This window comes from Asparagus officinalis, chromosome 1, assembly GCF_001876935.1.
Source record: "Asparagus officinalis chromosome 1, Aspof.V1, whole genome shotgun sequence".
NCBI classification, from domain to species: domain Eukaryota; kingdom Viridiplantae; phylum Streptophyta; class Magnoliopsida; order Asparagales; family Asparagaceae; genus Asparagus; species Asparagus officinalis.
The window spans coordinates 106781395-106800606 of NC_033794.1; the positions used below are offsets into that span (position 1 = coordinate 106781395).

Here is a 19212-nt window from a genome sequence, read left to right on the forward strand (position 1 = left end):
AATGATGGTACGTAAGTGCCAAGTGAGTTAAACTATATTGAGGCATTTAAGTGCGGAATAGGAATGTTGCGACAACAATGTCAGCTGAGTACGTGTTTTGTAAGTTGGGTTTTACAATTCAGAAAGGATTAACGACGTAGCTTGTTGTCTGTTTGTCATTATCACATGTGTAATATTCAATTTGTAGATAGATATATAAATATGAAAAAAGAGCCAAAAAAAAAGGGAAGAAGAAGTAGAAGAAAACACTGCTTCTACACAAGACAACGAAAAGATCTACTTGTCACATTACCCCTAACGGTGACCGCACCGCTTAAGCCTCTTCCAAAACCCTCTTTGACAAAAAGACATTTCTCAATGCTTTTTTCATGGAAACTTAGTGTTCGACCCTCGACTCCTAAACTCTTCTCTCTATTACACAACCTCGCTCTCCTCTCTCCCTCTTCAACATCCAATCTCTCCTCACCAAAAGCCAAAGCGGACGACCAAATCAAGTCCCATTTGAACTCTGGCAACATCAACGCAGCCATCTCTCTCCTCAAAACCCCAAGCTTCGATCCCCCTTCAACCCTCTTCTTCAATCGAGTCCTCTCATCTCTAACCAAATCCCGGCGCTTCGACTGCGCAATCTCTCTCTACAACTCAATGCGCTGCAGCGGTGTGGCCCCTGATGTAGTAACCCTGAACATTATCCTCGACTGCTACTGCGAGTCTGGACGCGTGCACGTTGCACGCCAACTGTTTGATGAAATGCCGAGGCGGGAGTTATCGCCCACTACTGTCTCCTGCAATACATTGATTAAAGGGTATTGTAGGAAAGGGTTGATAGAGGATGCATTTGGGGTTTTGAGTGTGATGAAGGAGAATGGGCCGAGCCCGGATAGCCGGACTTATTCTACTCTGATCGATTTTCTATGTGGGTCTTCGAGGTCGGAGATGGGTTTGTGTTTGATTACTGAAATGTTACGCATTGGGTTGGTTCCGAGTGTGATTGCGTACAATTGTGTGTTGGCTGGGTTGTGTAATGAGGGTAGGATGAGACTGGCTCAACTTCTTTATGTTAGGATGGTGAAATCGGGTGTCTGGGCCAATTTGATGACGTATACGGGGTTGATGAGTGGTTTTGTTAAGGAGAAGAAGATGGATGATGCGAAAAAGATTTTTGATGAGATGTTAGAGAAGGAGTTGGCTCCCAATGTTGTTACATATACAACTTTAGTTCACGGGTTTTGCTTTAATGGGCAGATTGAAGAAGCAGTGAAAATGGTCGAAGAAATGGTCGAACGTGGTCTAAGGCCGAATGAAGTTACGTACACTGCATTGATGGGTGGGCTTTGTGAGAAAGGGAGAGTGCGAGAAGCTATGGGCCTTTTAGATAGGATGGGAGTCGAGGGATTGAGTCCAAATGAGTTCACATATAGTAAATTAATGGATGGTTCATGTAAGGAAGGGAGAATCGAGGAAGCTATTGATCTATTTGATAAAATGAAAGAAAAAGGACTGGGTACTAGTATTGTACCATATAATGTACTTATTTCTGGGTTTTGCAGAATAGGGGAGATGGAGGAGGCCATGAAGGTTTTGCAAAATATTACAGAAGAAGGAGCTAAGCCGGATGTAATTACTTATAATACCTTAATTAATGGGTTTTGTGGAACTGGAAACTTTAAAGCTGCGAAAGAGTTGCTGCTTGTTATGGAAAGGAACGGACTAAAGCCAAATGCTGTAACCTACAACACGCTTATGTATGCTTTTTGTAAAGTGGGAAAGCTTGATTGTGCTATGAATCTGGTGGAAGAAATGGCTGCTAGAGGAATAGAAGGTGATAAATACAGTTACAGTATACTTAACAGAGATAGTGGACAATGAGGTACCAATATGTTGTGAATTTTTCAGCTGTGACCTGATAAAAGGTCGGTCTAGGAGGACTCGGTTCGAATTTTGGTACTTATTGTTCTATTCTCCTGAGTTCTTATGCAGCACACCAGTTTGAGGAACGGTTACCGATGAATGAATTTACTCTCATGGACTCGATTAGCAGGTCATTTATAGATGTGATTTCATGGTCTTCTGTACTTGCCTCCTGATCTACAGCAAAGGATTGAAATGTTTTTTTGAGAGAAGCTATTGTCAAGTCAATATTCCATATGTTTTCTCTCAGACCTCCAAGAAAGACACCTCTTATCTGTGGAATGAGATGATCGTTACAGTGCTGTTTGCAAGATGTCTATATAGTTTCAGCCATTTGGCAACTCTCCTGGTAATCATTCCACTGTTACATGTTAGACCAAAGTTGAAGTGAGGCTCATGAGCGATATCTAATTATCTATTATGTTATTGTCTTCAGATCATTCTGAAGAGTTGAAGAACAGAATCTCCATGTCAGCATGCACAATCCTGCTTCCAATTGCCAAAAGACCGGTAAGTTCTCTATAATTGGATACAATCTTTATATCTGTTCTCTAACTGTCAACTCATTGCTTCATAAAAATTTGACTTATTTGAATTTCTTGTCAGTTCTGTATGGTCAATAGTTGTATTATGATTTACAAAGACAACTGTAGTACACCAGAGGTATATGTATTATGATTTACAAAGATGGACGTAGTTCACCAAAGGTATATGTTTCTGCATTTACCAATCCCATTTGCATGCATATGTGGATACATGAATACATACTTTAGATGACTTGATATTCTCTAGGAATAACTGATGTTTACATAGTGGTATAATGAATGTAAGCCATGGTGGTACTGCATTTTGTTAAAGAGTCTCGATAGGGAGTCTAAAGTAATCAGATATAGGATCTTTCACAAGCTTGATGTCAAGTACATATTGTAGATATGATAAAATTGATAAGGATATAGGTTCAATGAATAACTCTGGGAGAATGAATGGAACAGAGTTCCCGCTTTAACAGATATTATATAAATTATGATATAATAAAGGTTTTAAACAACCAGGTTTACAAAGCACAAAACCTCACTAAAGTAACCACCGAATCAAAGAATTTCAAATATTTACAATAAAAGACTAACAGAGTAAAAGAAATCACTCTCAATTACATGGGGAATAGCTGATTACGGAAAGCCACTTGAAGCAGCAAAAACCAGTATTGCTCTGAAGCTCCTGCGAGTATTCAGTCCGTACTTTGCGGAGAACCACTAATTACACCATGCGTGTCATAATTTTTTTATGGCTTTAATGCTCTTTTCATAATGCTCTTTCCAGTACAAAGTGCTAAAAATAAGTAGCAAAATATCCAAGTAGAGTATCAACAGGTACCAATATTGATTGGTCATATCATATTGAATTTTAGGCATGCCGATCTGGTCCTATCAAGACCAATTAATATTAGCTAATAATGACTAATACAAAAGGATGTCTAAAGTTTGGAAATACTAAAAATAAAGTTTCTAGTTTTCTGTTGGGGAATAGAAAAAGAAAAAGAAAAAAGAAAAGAAGAAGAAGAAAGAAATGTATAAAGTGTGCTGAGTGGAGTCTGATTGTAATTGTCAAAAGAATCATCTTTTAACAGTCAACTTCAAAGTCACCTTAGCTACCATCTATGTTACCCGGGTACTTCTATAATGAAGCCGTACCCGTATCGGACATGTACCCGACATTTTCCCGTACCCAAACTTCATGGACACTTCTTGAATATATGCATGCATTTATTAAACATGTACTCAATTATACGATATATGTGTTAATTTAAAACACTTGTCAAAGACTTCCTGGACGTAGAGCTTACACTTCACATCCGTCTTTTGAAACTATTGAGATACGGGTCGGATTCGTTTCAGTCCATACCCAAGTTTAAAACTATATAGTTAATGGATCGTTTAGATTCTAGTAAAAGAAAAGAGTAGTTTACAATTCACGATAATCAATATGATAAAAGAAACTCAAAAATATGATCGGAATTTTAATTCCCTTACATTTTACAGTTTTGTCGTGTCCCGTACCCACACCCGCACCCGTACCAGTACCCGTGCCCGTTTCCATGCAACTTAGGCTACCATAGTTGAAAGCACTTGTTTTTCAGATATATAATATGGCAACCTATATCAATAAGAAAAATAGTTAATAATACAATTAACTGGTTGATTATTAATCTCTTTGTGTTATATTGTCTGATCGAAATAATAAAACAAACAATAATACTTTAACCTTTTTATCTTAATAAACCGCATTGATATATTGATTTTAACCCACAACTTTTGTTTCCAACTCTTAAATTTAGTTCCTCTAACTATTACATCAAAACTCCGAAGTTATGGTGAGGGTCAATGATTATAGTTTTATATTAATTCTAACATGCCCCCGCAGGTCGAGCACCCATTTTTTATGGATTGAAACCTGGACTCACGTAGCGGTGTTAATTTTTAGAAAATCCGCATTTAAATTCGTGGCCGGTTGGATTTGAACCTCGGTTGCTCTGATACCATCTTAAATTTAGTTCCTCTAACCATTATACCAAAACTCCGAAGTTATGGTGAGGATCAAGGATTATAGTTTTATATTAATTCTAACACCAACCAAATAGTTATACTATAGAACTTTTGACTCCTATGATGGTTTTTAGCTCTTTACGAAAAATAGTCGACAAGAAGAAATTGTAGATTTGATTTACTGAAAATTTTTGTTTTTGTGATATTGGTGTAGACTTATATCATAATAGAGTTCAGCATTGGATCCATTATTGAATTGTAGAAGGTTTGACATGTTGGGATCAGTCTCAGTACCTTGTCACTGTTGGTATCACTATAAGTACTTCAGGAGTTTTTTAATCGAATGACTAGACTGGTGGCAACAACGGCTTAAAAGTACCCTATGCATATGCTTCATTACAGAATTAGTGGTTTAAGTCATAACATATACTATCAAGCCATAGTGCTAGATGCATGCTCTTTCGTTATGGCATTCAGCTATTATGAAGAATTCAATATGGTACAATATGGTAATCTTTAAAAAACTATTATATATGTGTTATTCGCATTATGTTGTACATTCAAGCATGTTACTTTGCTTTGATTTAGGTTTATGTGTGTGAAATACACAAGAGATAGAATGAGAGATGAGTGCATTTGTAAGAAATTCGTGGTTACTACTATTGAAAATAAATTGAAAGAAAATAACTCTTGATGGTTTGGGAATGTGCAGTGGAGGCAACAAGCGCACCAGTTAGGAGAAGAGATAATGGAGGAAGGAACACATGCAACGTGTGATTGAGCAACTCTAATTTTAACAAAAAACAGCCCTTCCGTTTTATTATCAAAATACTATAATAAATGTTTTTGTCGGTCCTGAATATATGATCGTATTGTCTTGGAGAATGTGAATATAGTTACATAATTAACTTCATATATTATCTTAGCAGTAAAAATTTAAAATTCTAATTTGGATCACATCCTTAACAAAAATCATATGAATAAAAAATATTAATTTGAAGGAGAAGTTTTCTTTACACATGCAACACATGTTTACAAATCCAGTTGAATCTAAACATGTTAGAATTTATAGAATGAAACACATATGCAGGAGAAGAAGGAAGTGACACATATGCAGGAGAAGAAGGAAGTGTATGGCTATTCTTAATGGTTCAGAATCGTTCATTGGTGTTTTTGTTACATTTGATCAAACAGTCATCACTGTTACTGAGTCTTTTGGGGAATAAAACCAGATACTGAAGTGAAATAAGTGCATCTGAATCACTATGTAACAATTGAATATTCATGAATGTTCATAGGACATCTATATGACCAACAATGATAAATCAAAGTGTTAGCAATCAAGAAACATGTTAAGAAATTGACAAGCAAAAAAGACAATCTTATGGATGAGTGGTAATATGTACATGAGATAATCAGATTAGTGCATTCTGAAGAAGACTGGTTGAGAATTTGAGATGACTAGTTAATAATACAAGGACAAAGATTTTGTTGACATGGTTTGAACATGCATATGATGGAGGGACCAATGAATGTGCTAATTAAGAGGAAGAGAAGTTTTTTAGTTGAAGGACAGCCTCTGGTCAAGTTGCTAGCAGTAAGGATTTGGGATACAGGCTTTAATATTGTTGTCTGAGGCATGGTATAATTCAATGATTCAAGGTTGCTGACCTGAGATTTTGTTTTATAACCTACAATGTGAAATCAACTTCCTCTTCAAAAATCTGGCTTTTAGATTTGCCTGCCTCATATTTTTTTTCTCAACAATTAAATTATTTTACATAATGATGGATTGCTTACGTACCTTCACCTTTGAAAATTGATGAGTATTAACCCAAAACATCCCAGGTTCACTTGTGCAATAAAGATCCTGTCATGATCCCACCTCTTTATAGTTTTCATTTCAATACTGTAAAGATCTTAGCAGTCTTGAGAAACCTTCAGGTCATCATCCAGAAAGTTCTATTTTTCTATACATGTCTCTGTTTGATTTTGCTCTTTGAATTAGGTGTTTTAATAGTAATCAGATCTTCCATCCATCTGTTTATCTGCCCTTAGGTAAATCTTTCCCTTAATACTTACAAGATGGATGAGCTTTTGACAGACTGGGACCTGTGGACAATGCTATGCAGTGTTACCTTTATTTGGTTTAATTTGAGTTAGTTATTAATTTAGATTGCCCTTGACCACATGTCGTAGAGTTTAAAATAAAGTTGTTTGTTATCTCCATTCATGTGAATTCAGTTAGGAAGTTTTTTTTTAGATTTAACGAGTCATATTAATAATACCCAAGAGAGGTGACAGCTGCCCCCACAATCCACCCACTTTCTATTTTGTTCTTTTATTGATTTATTTAAATTTGGCACCCCTGTCTCATACCTGGACACTGAAGATAAAACTAACTCCTTCCTCTCCTTATTTTGGGAAAAGAAAATAAGGGCAGGACAGATGTGCCAAATTCAAGTAAAGAGAATTTCACTAAAATAATTACAATTGCAAAATATATTCACCAATACATAAGAAAGAGCAGCATGTATAACCAATTAGATAAGAGTCCAGCTAATCGAAAAAACCGAAAGTCCATAGCCAAATGATGGGCATTCTGGAGAGAGAGTAGTACGTGATCATCTGACATCTTAAAAAGCACTGTCATAGGCATACTTATTCATTGTTGGCATTTGTATTATGTTTTCAAAAGTATTACCCTGTGATCTTGCTTCGTTACCAGACACAAGTTGATCGCGTCGGTCTATGATTTCAGAAATACTTGCCTTATGTTGGATACACTGTATGATTATTCCTTTATTTAATCATTGTAGGTGCACATTGATGGTTACAACTTACAAGTGACTACCTAATTGTATTAATTCTATTATTTTAAAATTACTGGTTTTTCTTTAGGTTTGAGTCTATTTGGATTCAAATCACTATCTCAATCATCTCCAGATTTTTCCTTCGCTTCATGCAGGCATTTTCTCATTTTAGATTCCCTCAAAAGTAACCAAGACAAGAAAAAGCAAGCCTCTGAGAATTCGGAAATTGGACAAACCCATATACATTGTTATGTTTCCTCCACCACTACAAGCTTCTGAGAATTTGGGATTTGGACAAAAATTCTATGTATCATTTTTTGTTTTTTTCCTCCAAAATTACACAAAAACCTAGTTATCTCCTCAGTATCAAGGATACCTGTTTGGTGACAGTTTTCAAAATGAGGACAGCCATTTCAACAGAGATATCAAAGCATCATAATGGGTCCAAATCAGCTCTTGCAATCTTGTGGCAGAATTAAACATCGATCAGATTCATGACAAGGAGCAGACACACATTTTCAGTGTTTTCTTTGGATTATGTAGCATTTACCTCAGGTGAGAGGTATCTCCCAAGAGATAGCTTTATACAAGCCGCTGGCTATATTGCACCATTTATCTTGACTGTAGCGATTCCATGTCATTTATGAAAAGTTTCTGCTCCTTGAACCAAAATACTAAAGAACGACAAATGGACTCAGCTGTTTATAGTGCTTAGTCATTTGGACAAAGCTCTACTTGTAGGCATAGATAGCTCAGTATTCCATAAAGGTGAGCAACGATATCTTGTACGTGCATTGTACATTACAATTTTCTTTCCATATGTTAGATTATTGTGTAGAGCATTTCCTTTGAGCAAAGGTAATGGATATGACAATCCCAGTTCCACAATGATAAGGATTTGGTTTCAAGGGTTTTGGTTGATGGAGTTGAAATATTAAAAAACAATAGAATACATTTTTTTACCCGATATATGACTACTTATGATTTAAAGTTCATGTTCTCATATGAACCATTCTTCCTCAAGTTGATTTAGATACTTAACTAAAATTCATAATCATGTTTCTTGAAGCTGAAACTAACGAGTCCTTACTTGAAAATCAGAAGTCAAAATTTTGATTTTAGCACAGCAAGAGAACCTTGGGGGCAGAGTGGCCTTTAAATAAAGAGAAAAATATTTGCTAAGACCGGAGATAAGCTTGTTAGAGAGGTGAGTTTGAAAACAATGTGCGAAAAGTCACACTAATATGCATAGAGATTGCAAATTTACAGCTTCCTACAGTCACCCAACACTATAATTATTATTATAAAAAACAAGTCAAAAGTCTCTGAATCATTAATCAAGCTCCTGGTTCTTCTCAACGAGCCTCACTTCCTTTGCTGATCTCAGAACAGCTGCCTACAACAAAAATGTTGAATCATATATAATCACCTATTCAATGCTATTAAATTGAGATTAGCACGAGGCATTACCTGCTGTTGAGTTACTTCAACGGAGAAGCCATCGACAATGGCTAATGAATTTCTCTTCTTGTAGGTGTTTGGCTGTAGAAGCCTCGCTAGCAGCTGGTTGTGTTTGTTGCTAAGATATGCGTCGAGTTCGTCTGCTCCTTTCTTCGATCTGCCATGGTGTTAGGCATCAACATACATTATTGCCAAAACATTACGAAAAGAAAAAGGATACTGGAAAGAAGAAGAGAGCTAACCGGTCTCTGAGTAGACGCTCATACTCAGGATCATAGTTCATGAAGACGAAGAAAAGTTCGGTTGCCTGGTTTCCCATTGTAGGCTCTTCTCAAACAACTCAGCAAGACTTTTGGCTGCTATTTATACTGATAGAGGGGAGAACTTTCTGTGTATTTATTAACATAGTAGTTCAGACGCTTAAACAACTCTTATATGTAATGATTGTAATTTGGCTTGGACTATAAGAGACCCATATATCATGTTCACACTGTATTGAGTCTCTTATGTCAGCTTTTCCCAAGTCATATCTAGACTGTCTTTGTAAAATATTAAGTCTATTGAGTTAGTTTTATAGTGAGGTTGGTTAGGTTGAGATTATAATAAGAAATTTATGACCTGAAGAAAATCTGGTTGGTTACAGGGGTTGGGAACTTTTGTGACAGGGGACTCAAAACTATCTTGTGCTTGCTTTGGTGTTTGTTACTGGTTCACATGTGTTACTGGTTCACGTGTAAAGAGAGAGGGCCAGAGGACTGATTTATGCTTGCAGTTAGGGTTAGGACAAATTTTTAAAAGGACCTTTTTTTTCAATTTTATATAGCAAAAACGACCTCATGAGAAAATAATCTGCAAAACCGACCCTTTTTTTCGGAAAAGGATCGGTTTTATAGTCGTGAAGTTTTTTTCCAAAGAAAGGGGTCGGTTTTGCAGATTATTTTCTGATGAGGCCGTTTTTGCTATATAAAATTGAAAAAAAGTTCCTTTTAAAAAACCTGTCCTTAGGATTACGCGCTTCTCTTCTTGAAATTGGTTGGGGAGATGCCTTGAAAACTTCAGAGGCAATGCAAATTGTGGTTGCAAAATCTCATTTAGTACTAGTTCTTTTCTAGAACCTTAGATAGAGTAAAATTTTGTTAGGTAGGCTAAGGAACTTTTTGGCCCATGGATTGTATTTGCTATAGATCTAGAATAACACTGCTATAAATCTTGTTTGTTTGTAAGTGATATTAAAGTGTATTTGCATGAGGGATAAAATCCAACCAAATATTGTTTGGTTTGGTTGGTTGCGCATGCATTTTATTAAGGCCATATGACTAAAATCACAAATTTGGATGAAATCAGCATAATTTTTGAGGATTAGAGATTCAATCAGAACATCTTCATAAAATGAGTTGATTTATATCATTCATGGTCGGTTAGATGGTTAGTTTGAGAATTATTGTTACTCTCTCTATGGTAGAAGCCATCCCGCTTCTATTGTAGTGGTTTTGATAGGATTTCTATTCATTTTGGGGAATCCCATTTGATGGATCTATCCTAAGTAGCGACTCTAAATTCATGGCAAGAAAAATAACAAACAAATAATGTATTTGATAAAAAATATAGGGTTTTTAGCTTATTGATGTCATTTTTCAATACAAAACTCACCAAACGCATAGAAACAAAAAGTTCGTTTTGGATGTAAACAAAACAGTATATATAGAAGTTGTAAACACATCATCATGTCTATGATATTGATGCACAATAATTTTTGAAACCTATTTATAAAACATAAAGATCATGAATGATGTAAAGTATAATAAGAAACGACTTCACGTAGAGGTTATAACAGCATAAGATTTGCACGGATCATTGAATAAAATCAAAACTATTTCGGGAGGGATTTAGAGACAAGCACATACCATTCAAACTTAGTACCTGATACTATATATTAAATTGATTCTACCTTAAAGTAGATTCATAGCTAAAGAACACAAAAACCAAGTTTGAAAAGTTCTTTGTACATCAAAAAATTGGATAAACAGTGCAATATAAATGATCTATCTAGATAGTAAAGTTGGTTGTTGATTGTTATAATTTGAGGAAACTTTGTTTGTAAGGTTTGTATGTGTTTAGATAAATATCAAAAAAATTGGATCAAGAAATGTATACCCCTAAAGTGTATATTAAAGCGAAATATCATTTTTTTTAAGGCTAGCTTAAAATAATAATTAATGAAGGCATTTCTCCACCCTTCGCTTTATGCAGCTCTGCCACTACATGATGTGCGGATAAAAATAATTATTAGATACTTTGAAAGAATTGGGAGAATTTTGACGAAAAAAGGATAATGAAAATACATGCACTTACAGATCAAATTCCCGCATGAAGAACTATCTCATCCTTCCTAAAAGAAGCCCAATATATCATTCCGCAATAATTCTTTATATTATACAACTAATTAAGGATAATAAATGTATTAAGCTCGCGGAAACAAACCTATTTTGACTCTCTTAACATTATTATTATCTTGGAGAAGAGGAGACTAGAGAAAGGGAGATAAATGTCCAGTAAAAATATACTTATAAAGATAAAGTTGGAGAAAAACTCCTTATTTGTTTCCTATTTATTTTCTTCCATGTGACAAAAAACGTAGGCCAAGGATTAGGTTTCTGTTTCGCCACAATCGCTTTCGGCTTTTGTTCTCGCTTTTGTCTCTTATGTATTTTAAAATTGTTTCGTTAGACTCTTATTAATGGGATGTGGCCCTGTGGGCTCCTGTCGCTTTTACTTAATAAAAAAAAGTGTCGAGCTCTTCCTGCTTTCTTCCCTCGTGTAACTCTTCAATTCATTTTACTTAATATTAAGTTTCAACAAATTAAGGGATAGTCTTTTCTTTGAGGTAATTTTCTAATGGATACATAATATTGCGCTACATGTAATAATTTTTGGCCCAGGGGTCACGTAGAGTTATTCAATTGGGCATGCGGTCCGGGCCCAGAAAAAGCTCAAAAAACTGAACCAGACAAGGCTCTGGGCCTGGCCCCGGGTTGGTTCGACCAAGCTTTACTTGGGTCAGGCCTAGCCCGGCCCAGCTTCCATAGTATCGGGCCAAAGAACTTAACCAAACTAGGGAGCCTATAACATCTCCTTAATTAGCCGTTGGACCGGACTAGGCTCAGAAGCCCAGCCCGGCCCGGATTTGGACCCGGTCTAACGGCTAAAAAAGTACTCGTTAGAACGGATGGCCCGAACCCGGCCCAACCAAAACCCAGCCCGGTTCAAGCAGTGTTAATGGCCCATAACGACTATTTTTGGTCAAATAACCAAGATACCCTCAAAACGGTCAAAAATTAAGGGTCAAAATTCGAGGGTATTTTGGTAATCGGGCTGGGGGTTACCTCTATAAATAGAGGGGGCTTTAATTTATTTTTCTCATCCAAAACTCATCTACTTCTCTTTAATACTCTCTTATTCTCCTCTTATACTTTTTTGATACTCTGTAATTCTCTAATTCCACTAGCTTCCTCCTCCGATTATAAAGAGAAAAATCCAACTCCCAACATGAATCATACATCTACTCCTACTACCACCAATATTGATTTCAAATCTGGCGATGATCCAACATCTAGAGCTCCTAGAGGCCGAGATCCAATGTATGAAACTTCTTTGAGAAGATAGAAGTCATCAGGGATCAACATGACAAACTTCTCACCCAAAAGGCCAAATATGCGTTATGAAGCCATATATTTGAAACTCACCATAAGAGCGACACTAACCACCTCAAACGCTATTTGAAAAAAAAAAACAATGGAGAGCAAGCAATGTCTCAAAGAGACATCTTTCAATCACTACTCTCTCAATTATCTTCCTCTAATAGCCTCGTTTCATGGAACTACGACGTAATTAAAGCTAAAAAATACGTCTTCAGGTTTATTATTTTTAAAACATTCTTTTTAAATTAGTAGAAGATAATGAATTTGAAGATACGATTAGAGATGATTTTTATCCCGCATTTTAAAAAATTTCTTGTTAATCTTATTAACGTGATATTTTAAAATATTATCGTGAGGGAAAAATAATTTTTTATTTTCAAAGCGTAAGCTGTACTTCTAAAATTTAGACATTTAAAGCACAAACTGGTTATTTATGTATCATATCACATTAGATTGGTGGCACTTGGCAAATATTTAAAAAAGTTGTTTCTTTTATTTCTTTTGAATATTCACATACTGGTGTAAATATTACAAATTTAATAATGGAAGAACTTTTAAGTTAGAAATTTTTAAAAAAACATTTTCTCTTTCACTAGATAGTGTAAGTAACAATAATGTAGTTGTATATTATATCAAATCATCTTTACTATTATCATGGCATGATGATATTTTTTATATTAGATGCATGTGTCATATTTTGAATTTAATTGTTCAAAGTGTATTTAGTAGAGTTAAACTAATGATAAAAAAAAGTTAGGGTTATAGCTTATGCTCATCATGCTTCTGAACAAATACTTAAAAGATGGAAATAATTCTGTAAAAGAAAAAAAAATATAAAATCTAAGTTAATCTTATGCAATGTTAAATGTAACAATAGAATATAAAAAAATTATAAATATTTTATTTCTTTCTATATTTCTAGTTCTAGCTCTGGTAGTATGTATGGAATAACTGATGATAAGCGTGCAACTATAAGTTCTATAAAAGAGATGCTACAAGTTTTTTTTTATAAAGTACTATATTATTTTCTAGTTTTATTATTATTATTATTATTATTATTATCTAGTTGTTATTATCCAACTATTACTCGAGCTGCTTTACAAGTTTTAAATATTCAAACTTTTTAATACATATTTCATGGATACTTATTTTTCAAGCATGATTTTTGAAATGATAAGTAAATTTGATAAGTATTTTAGGCATATTACTATTAATTTTGATATAAGGATTCTTATTAATTCATACTTGAAGTATATTGGCCATCAAAGTTTGTTAAATTCATTCTATGAGAACATAGTAATATAATGGGTAGCGGTCAGACTATTACTGTTCTTACTCATCATATTATTATTAAATATTATTGTCAAAGATTATTTGATGAGTATGCAAGCAGATATAGTTTAAGTATACCTCAACCTATAGGTTCTACAATCTCTAGACATGGCAAATGTAAGCTTTTTGATAGGCAATTGATGATAGAGAGGCTAACATTTGTGGGTAATAGTCGTGGATTAGGATCCTCAACATGAAACATTTCTACAATTGAACATTACTTAGCTGCACCTTTAGTTAAACATCAAAATAATGTTGATTTTGACATTTTGTAATAGTGATGAGTGTATATATGAAACAGTTTTATATCATGTACTTTTCATCATGGTTCGTGACTTACCAACAATATAATTTTTTAACGTACCTTCTGAATCCCCCTTCAGCACACGAGGATGTTTGATCGACGACCACAGAACATCGTTGGATCTATCTACTGTAGAGGTGGTAATATGACTACAAGATTGATGGAGGTACGAGAAGTGAACTCAAGGTATCGACTGGATTGCTAATATTAAAGATAGACTTAATGAGTCGATAATATGAGATAAGGAGTAGAAAGTTATTTATAATTTTTATTTTTTATTTTTTAACTGTAAATATGTGATAAATTATTTTAGAAAAGGTTGCAAATGATAGTGATATAGATGAGTAGGTGCCAACCTAATTGTGATATACTTATCTATAGCGACGCGGCGATTTCCAAAAAAAAGTTATAATTGTTAGTAATTAATAATAACAAAATTATTTTTTTATTTTAATTTTTAAGAACTTTGCAAATTGTATAACTATAAGTGATTAATAATAAGATAGAATTTTTTTTAAAATTTTACATATTTTAATTACTCCTAAAATTTCCTTTTTTTGCAAAAAAAAAATCTAATTTTAAGCATTTTTTTTATAAAAAATAAAACTAAAAAAATCTTGGCTTGTTGGTGCGAGACCCGGTTTGGTCCATGCCCTTCCTGTCTAGGTCCGGGCGAAGAATTTTGCTCGGCTTCGACTCGAAAATTCGGGCCGGGCCAGACCGGCGGACGCTCTCGTTTGAACAGGCCTAGGGTCAACGTCAAAGACTCAAAAGCTATAATCAAGTAATTTTTTTCTCTCATAAAGAGAACTTGAACCTTTGTCAGCCTTGGTCAAAAGCAAGGATATAACTAGTCAATTAAAATTTTCTGTAAAACTAAAAGCTTAGCATGTACTAGAGTGTAGTCGAGGCTGCTCCAGCTTAATTTGGCCGGTGGCGGATAATGTGCATGTGAGATTAAGAACGAGGTCCCATCAAACTAAAGGTCTTATACCTTTTGCCACTAGATTGGTAGAAACTAGATAGGGTCGGCAGTCTTCTCCTGAGCTTGATAATCGTAATCTGATTCCTTTTGTTTTTGCGTTTAGTAATTATAAAATGGGAAAAATGCTTCCGGTCCTCAAAAGCTAAGGAAATGTGTTTCTCACCCCCAAGACTTGATCAATGGGTGTTTTATCCTAAAAAATAAAGATTCTGTTCTCTGAGCCCCCAAAACACAAAACCCAAGAGATTAAAAATATGTGAAGACCATAATACCCTTCTCTCTCTCTTACTTTTTTATTAAAATATGATGAAGATTATTTTATTATTTTTATTTTCTCTCTCTTTATCATAATGTACTAAGATGATAGTTAAAATGATTGATGATGATTATTTTATTATTTTTGTTTTTTTATTATTTATGTTGTTTGTATTGGGAGATTGTTAAAGTTACGGGTTAATTGTTAAGGTTACGAGTTAATGTTACGGGTCAATTATTAAGGTTATGATTCCCCTCTCTCTCTCTCTCATGATGTTACTTTGATGATATTGAAATGATTGAAGAGGATTATTATTTTATTATTTTTATTATTTTATTTTTTTTCGTATTTTTAGAGTATTCGTTGTTAAGGATGGTTGGTTGTAAAGGTTATGCATTATTTGTTAAGGTTACGGGTTAGTTGTTAATGTTACGGGTTTGTTGTTAAGGTTATGAGTTTGTTGTGTATGTTACGGATTTGTTGTTAAGGTTACGGGTTTAATTGTTAAGGTTACGGGTTTAATTGTTAAGGTTACATGTTTAATTGTTAAGGTTACGGGTTTAATTGTTATGATTATAATTTAATTATTAAGGTTACGGTTTAATTGTTAAGGTTATGAGTTTAATTGTTAAGGTTACGGGTTTAATTATTACGGTTACATGTTTAATTGTTACGGTTACGGGTTTAATTGTTAATGTTACGTGTTTAATTGTTAAGGTTACGGGTTAATTGTTAAGGTTACGGGTTTAATTGTTAAGGTTACGGGTTTAATTGTTAAGGTTACGGGTCAATTGTTAAGGTTATGGATCCCTTCTCTCTCTCGTAACCTTAACAATTAAACCGGTAACCTTAATAATTAAACCGTAATCTTAACAATTAAACCGGTAACATTAACAATTAAACTCGTAACCTTAACAATTAAACCGTAACCTTAACAATTAAACTGTAACCTTAACAATTAAAACCGTAACCTTAACAATTAAAACTGTAACCTTAACAATTAAACCCGTAACCGTAACAATTAAACTCATAATCTTAACAATCAAACCCGTAACCTTAATAATTAAACCGTAACCATAACAATTAAATCCGTAACCTTTACAACCAACCATTAACCTTAACAACAAATATTCTAAAAATACGAAAAGAATAAAAAACAAAAATAATAAAATAATAATCCTCTTCAATCATTTCAATATCATCAAAGTAACATCATGAGAGAGAGAGAGAGAGAGAGAGAGAGAGAGAGAGAGAGAGTGAGAGAGAGAGAATTCATAACCTTAACAATTGACCCGTAACATTAACAATTAACTCGTACCCTTAACAATTAACCCGTAACTTTAACAATCTCTCAATACAAACAACGAAAATAATAAAAAACGAAAATAATAAAATAACAATCCTCTTCAATCATTTCAATATCATCAAAGTAACATCATGAGAGAGAGAGAGAGAGAGGATTCATAACCTTAACAATTGACCCGTAACATTAACAATTAACTCGTAACCTTAACAATTAACCCGTAACTTTAACAATCTCCCAATACAAACAACGAAAATAATAAAAAACGAAAATAATAAAATAATCATCATCAATCATTTTAATTATCATCTTAGTACATTATGATAAACAGAGAGAGAGAAAACAAAAATAATAAAATAATCATCATCATATTTTAATAAAAAAAGAAAGATAGAGAGAAGAGTATTATAGTCTTCACATATTTTAATTTCTTGGGTTTTGTGTTTTGGGGGCTCAGAGAACAAAATCTTTATTTTTTGGGGGTAAAACACCCATTGACCAAGTCTTGGGGGTGGGAAGCACGTTTCCTTAGCTTTTGGGGGCTGGAAGCATTTTTCCCTTATAAAATATATGTTCAACACAAATATTTTCGCTTCTAGGTTTGGTGTATTAGTTTATCTGTTAGATCATATAGTTATAACTCTTAATCGTTATCATAACTTTAAAATTTTGGTAAAGTTGAAAAGATCCTTACTAAGCAAATGATATTCAAATATTACACGTCACACATTTAAAGCAGATTAAAGAAAATATATTGTTATATGAGTTCCAAATTTTGATAGATAAGAAGACGCTAAACTTGCAAGCACATAATAATTTTAGATTTTGATAGATAAAAGGACCTTCAACTTGATATATAACAATAAGAAACCTTCGTAATAATTTCAGAATTTTGATATGCAGTGCAAGAGACCTCCCATTGAAACTTTAAGATGATATTAAAGTATTTTCTCAAAATATGTAGTACAATAAAAATGTAGCAAATTGTTAAAATGAATTCATAGAAAATAAATATGTTTATAGATAAACAACTTTGAATACTTTTCATCACTATTAAAAAGTAGGAGAGAGACACTACTTTTGAATGTCTGATGACATTATCTATTGCTTAATGGATGATTATAATAATACTAACTTTAACATTTTAACATACACCATGAATAGCGTTCAATTCCTATTTTACATCCAAGAAAAATCACAACCATCCACAAAATAATAAATGATTATATCAACGGTGTAATATCTCCGCTATTTTTTTTATAGTGAAGAAGATATGAATTCTAATTAAACCACTACGTCGTTTTAAACCTTTTCTAGTATACATAGAGAGCACATGCATCACGCAACCAAGTCAACTAGTTACACATGTACATGGTGACCAAGTCAAGAAGAGATGCAGGAATGAACTGTAATATGTTGCGGTGAGCATATAATTTAGGGCACGGAATAGTTGGTGCGATCACATGTGACACAAGCGAAAACCTGAAAAAAAGAATCCCCAACCGATGGAACAAATCGACCACATGGTAGCCAGGCGTGCAACGCCTCAAATCTACGTCAGAGTGATACTACCTTAAAATAGAGAAACAACGTACATAATGGAACTGTTTATGCACACACGTGTTGGTTCTTGATTAGATCATTTGATTTGTCGAAATAGGAAATATCACTTTATTTGTTGAATATTAATTAGTCACCTAGTTAACCACCGTCCTACTGTTTGACGACCAGTGCAAAGAAATGCATATAAAATTAAGGACAGACTTGAGTTGTGATACTGTATTTTATTCGTTAAAGATCCCTTCAACTAAGTCAACATGCAGATGCGGTCGTCGTGTATAATTAAAAAAAAAAAATTCTCTAAGGATTCAAAATATAGGATCAATATGAGAGATATGTGAGATGTTCCCTTCCTATTACACCAAAATTCAAAGTGACTTTAAAGATAAAGAGCGTATCATCTTTTAAGTTAGCTTTTTTTCATAGTTATCTATTTAGTAAAATATCAAACAATCTAGCTTATAAGTCACATTTTAAAAAGTAGGTATAGTCCAGCTTTTGATAAATTAGCTTATAAGCTCATTTAAATAAATTAAGTTTGACCAAACAAAATATTATTTAACCTGAAATATTTTATTATACTTTTTATCATAAAAGTCAAAAGTGACAAAAAGCTAATATAGCTTAAAAGCTTCTCAAAATAAGCCCCTCGAAACACCCTGTAAGGATTAAACTCCAGCGTCATCTATTATCAAATGAGTATGTATCACTCGGTTGCAAAATGTAGCTAAAGAATGAAAACGCTTGAAGAGTGATGGATGGATAAGTCTAAATATTTTACCATTGCGATGTTTTTGTTTTAACGTCTTCGTAACTTTTGTATGTATTTTAATCAAAAAATTAATTATGAGCAATTGCTCCCAATTTTTTAAGACCAACTAGTCATGAAGGACACGAGCTTTGCACGTGCATACTTAATTTTGTCGCTGCACAAAATAGGAGGAGCACGTGACAAAAGAATAAATAGTTCGTGGGTTATGTGCAAAACCACAAAAACTCAGGGGCTTTAAGTTAAATTATCCTTAAATTTATTAATTATGAGGCTT

The 19212-nt window shown here is 33.8% G+C and overlaps 2 protein-coding genes across 8 annotated transcripts; one reads left to right on the plus strand and one right to left on the minus strand.

Moving 5' to 3' along the window:
• LOC109828874 (pentatricopeptide repeat-containing protein At5g39710-like) lies at window positions 210-8887 on the plus strand. Of its 6 annotated transcripts, XM_020395855.1 has the most exons (5): window positions 210-1870; window positions 1981-2260; window positions 2348-2421; window positions 7423-8035; window positions 8802-8887. In XM_020395855.1, exon 1 carries the CDS (start codon window positions 358-360, stop codon window positions 1867-1869), a length of 1512 nt encoding a protein of 503 aa, XP_020251444.1. In that variant the 5' UTR covers window positions 210-357; the 3' UTR covers window position 1870; window positions 1981-2260; window positions 2348-2421; window positions 7423-8035; window positions 8802-8887. The 6 variants fall into 6 exon arrangements, with proteins under 6 accessions (XP_020251444.1, XP_020251442.1, XP_020251441.1 ...); XM_020395853.1 differs by having other exon boundaries at window positions 211-2260; window positions 7401-8035; XM_020395852.1 differs by having other exon boundaries at window positions 211-2260.
• Window positions 8493-11256, minus strand: LOC109828875. 2 transcript variants are annotated; one of them, XM_020395858.1, is made up of 5 exons: window positions 11210-11256; window positions 11081-11117; window positions 8971-9116; window positions 8738-8885; window positions 8493-8663 (listed from the first exon to the last, which is right to left on the minus strand). In XM_020395858.1, exons 3-5 carry the CDS (start codon window positions 9045-9047, stop codon window positions 8601-8603), a joined length of 288 nt encoding a protein of 95 aa, XP_020251447.1. In that variant the 5' UTR covers window positions 9048-9116; window positions 11081-11117; window positions 11210-11256; the 3' UTR covers window positions 8493-8600. The 2 variants fall into 2 exon arrangements, with proteins under 2 accessions (XP_020251447.1, XP_020251448.1); XM_020395859.1 differs by lacking the exons at window positions 11081-11117; window positions 11210-11256 and having other exon boundaries at window positions 8971-9530.

What these genes read in the sequence shown, in the direction of transcription:
- LOC109828874 (XM_020395855.1), top strand. Translation starts at nt 358, where the DNA reads ATGCTTTTTTCATGGAAACTTAGTGTTCGACCCTCGACTCCTAAACTC.
- LOC109828875 (XM_020395858.1), bottom strand. Translation starts at nt 9,047, where the DNA reads ATGGGAAACCAGGCAACCGAACTTTTCTTCGTCTTCATGAACTATGAT. An exon ending in GAGCGTCTACTCAGAGACCG is followed by an intron (nt 8,886 to 8,970) that starts GTTAGCTCTCTT and finishes ACACCATGGCAG; the next exon opens with ATCGAAGAAAGGAGCAGACG. An exon ending in TTGAAGTAACTCAACAGCAG is followed by an intron (nt 8,664 to 8,737) that starts GTAATGCCTCGT and finishes TTTTTGTTGTAG; the next exon opens with GCAGCTGTTCTGAGATCAGC.